This window comes from Arachis duranensis, chromosome 3, assembly GCF_000817695.3.
Source record: "Arachis duranensis cultivar V14167 chromosome 3, aradu.V14167.gnm2.J7QH, whole genome shotgun sequence".
Lineage (NCBI taxonomy): Eukaryota > Viridiplantae > Streptophyta > Magnoliopsida > Fabales > Fabaceae > Arachis > Arachis duranensis.
The window spans coordinates 21,806,287-21,809,388 of NC_029774.3; the positions used below are offsets into that span (position 1 = coordinate 21,806,287).

General features: G+C 39.8%; 1 protein-coding gene across 1 annotated transcript; it reads left to right on the forward strand.

Moving 5' to 3' along the window:
• Positions 1–1,213: 1,213 nt before the first annotated feature.
• LOC107478219 (uncharacterized) lies at positions 1,214–2,804 on the forward strand. The gene is made up of 4 exons (XM_016098358.1): positions 1,214–1,556; positions 1,640–2,401; positions 2,515–2,637; positions 2,716–2,804. Exons 1-4 carry the CDS (start codon positions 1,214–1,216, stop codon positions 2,802–2,804), a joined length of 1,317 nt encoding a protein of 438 aa, XP_015953844.1.
• The last annotated feature ends 298 nt before the right edge of the window (positions 2,805–3,102 follow it).

Genomic DNA, 3,102 nt, shown 5'->3' on the forward strand with positions numbered 1-3,102 from the left:
ACGAAGATGAAGTGTTTGTATTAGAGACAACTGTTTTTCTAAATAACATCTAAACGGCGTTGTTATTTGTACTCAAGGGATCCAAACCAAAACGACGACGTTTTGGAGCCCTCTAGCGTGGCAAAATATGGTCACGTCAGCGCTCTGGTAATGACTCATCACCAGAAATATGTCTAGAAACCATTATGAATACTCGGAGCTCTATCTGGAGGACTACAATGGGAAAATTGAGATCTTGAGGATTACATTGAGTATTCACGTGAATCTCGGAGACTACTATAGGAATTTACTCCTTTAAAGCTGGCAGCTGCAAGTTGCAACACAAACCCGTCCAAATCAGCTGTTCAAGCGGTTAGGGTCAAACCGGCTCATTTTTATTTTTATATGTTTTGACAAAATTTTAAGGCTCATTTTTTTGTTATGATAAAGATATTGGGTAGTGTAATAAAATATAGATATGCCAAAAAATTGTATTGGTACGGTGTCAGAAAAAAAACGCAAGCTACATTTTATTCTTTTTTTTCCAGCAATTTAAATAAATGCAAGCTGGGTTTTATTGTTTTAAAGGTTTTTAAATCTTTTTTAATTTTGATTGAGTCCAAATGCAACCTGCATTTAGTGAGCACTGCATATTATTTTTTTAAAATAATAAAATGCGGTTTGCGTTTTTATTAATTTGGTAGCCTTTTTTTTTTTAACAAATAAAACGTAGGTTGCGTTTTTTGTACGTCAGAAATTTTGTTCGGAAAGCCAAAATCACAGGTTGCGTTTGTTAAAAAAATATATTTTAAGCAAGAGTCCAACCTATAAACACGAAGCAGGATTCATTTAAAATGCTTCATTCCACTTCTATTCCTCCTTTTCTTCTTTCTTTCATATATGGAACAGTTCTGAATTTTTTGGGGTGTAAAAAAAAATCGAGTTAGGTGGGGTTGAAGTTATGGAAGGTATTGCAAATTTGCGAGTGTATTATAACGGTGATATTATACCAAACACACATGAAGGAGTGACTTTTATTTGTGAATGTCCGTTGTCATTTGCTATACCGTGCACCATGAGTTTTGTGGAGTTGCAAAATGATTTTTGTGATAACATACAAAATCACATTTCGAAAAGGGTGAGCAACATTTTATACAGAAATCATGTATAAGTATTTAGTGGGCTGATACAGTTTCAAATAATGCCCATCACAAACGACGCCATTATGTAGCAAATGTTCTGTATTTATCAACAAGCCCGATTTTACGTGCCGATTATAGAGCTGTACGTTGATTTCGAACAGCATTCGAGCCTGGACCTGGTCGGCGAGGAGGTCGATGTTGATGAGTGCGGAGACCTAGATTGGGAAGAAGATAACAACAATAGTGAAGAGGAGTTCGAAGCCAACTATAAAGTCGATGACGAAAACGATGACGGAGACTTGGCAGGCAATCCGGCGATACAGAATGAAGCGGACTCGATTGTAAGCCGGCACCCGTTTGGTGTTCCATCTTTTGTGCGGTCTTTGTATCTCGAAGCCATGCATGCCCCGGAATTTTCTGAGTATGCGAATATGGGTATGTTATGATTATTAATTCAAGTTACCACTAGTGTGCATTTTATTTGCCTTGTCTGACTGATGGTGGTGCGCATGTCGTAGGTGAAGGCAACATTGCGGCGGAAGATAGTGAGTTTAGTGTCAGAATGAAATTTAGCTCTACAGAGTCGGTGATATCTACAATCAAAAGTTACACTATCTCTAGAAGAGTTTATTACACTATGTATGAGTCTGAGCCGCAGACATTCTATGCGAAATGCAAAGGTTATGGTACCGGGTGCGACTGGCTTATTCGAGCTAGCTTGATTCGAAAGAAAGCTTATTGGGAGATCAGGAGATACAATGATAAACACACTTGCACCATGGGCACGATCTCACAAGATCATGCCAAGTTGGACTCAAATACAATTGCAGATGCCATTAGGCCGTTGGTCGAAGCAGACCCATCGATAAAGGTGAAGTCTATTATTGCAAAAATTCAATTCAGGTTCAACTACACTGTTAATTACCGCAAGGCTTGGTTGACAAAGCAGAAATCTGTCGCAAAAGTTTTCGGTGATTGGCAAGTTTCTTACCAGATTCTGCTGGTATCGTTGAAAGCAATGACTGCAAAGATGTCGAGGTCTCGTGTCCAAATAAAGACGCTCCCCGTTTACCGTGAGAGTGAGGAGGTTCAAGGTATAAGAGTTCTGCATCGTGTTTTTTGGAGCTTCTATCCATGTATAGTAGCCTTCCGACACTGCAAGCCACTGGTGCAGGTTGATGGCACACACCTGTACGAAAAATATAAAGGTGCACTTCTAGTAACCGTTGCACAAGATGTGAATCAAAACATTGTACCTATTGCATTTGCAATAGTCGAGGGTGAGACAGCAGACGCGTGGAAGTTTTCCTAACCAACTTGCGGAGATATGTTGTTACCATTGATGGCATCGACATTATTTCTGACCGCCATAACTCCATCGATGCAACAATAGCTCGCAGTAACAGTGCATGGTCACCACCAAAAGCGTGGCACATGTTCTACATTAGGCACATTGGGTCCAACTTCTTAAGGAGGTTTAAGGCTCCGTATTTGCATAAACTTGTGGTTAACACAGGTATTTGATTTTGCTGATATGGTTCTATTCACAGTAATTTTGTGGCATTTGCTTATGATTAAATGGTTTGTCTAATAGGATATTCGAAGATAGAACAGGAGTACAACAAAAACTACCAAAGGCTTCAAGAGCGGGGTGAGGCGTACACGCAATGGTGTGATGAGTAATAAGAACAAACAAAATTGTATGCCGGCGCCAATGACTCCACCTAAGCACGGGTAGGATGAACGCAACAACAACAACAACAACAACAACAACAACAACAACAATAATAATAATAGTAAAATACAATACTGTCGCGCAAGTGGAACACCAACATCGAGGAGCTCATTGCCCGGTATAGGGGCCAAAAACGGCATACGCTCCCACACCCAAACAAAAAGCAGAATGAGTGACCCATCCATTTCTTTACAGTTGTACAGTGATGCATGACACAACGATCTGTATAGATGTGCCAGACTAGCT

Coding starts and splice junctions, on each gene's coding strand:
- LOC107478219 (XM_016098358.1), top strand. CDS start 1,214: ATGTTCTGTATTTATCAACAAGCCCGATTTTACGTGCCGATTATAGAG. Junction 2,402..2,514: donor TGCATTTGCAATAGTCGAGG/GTGAGACAGCAG, acceptor ATGCAACAATAG/CTCGCAGTAACAGTGCATGG. Junction 2,638..2,715: donor TAAACTTGTGGTTAACACAG/GTATTTGATTTT, acceptor TTTGTCTAATAG/GATATTCGAAGATAGAACAG.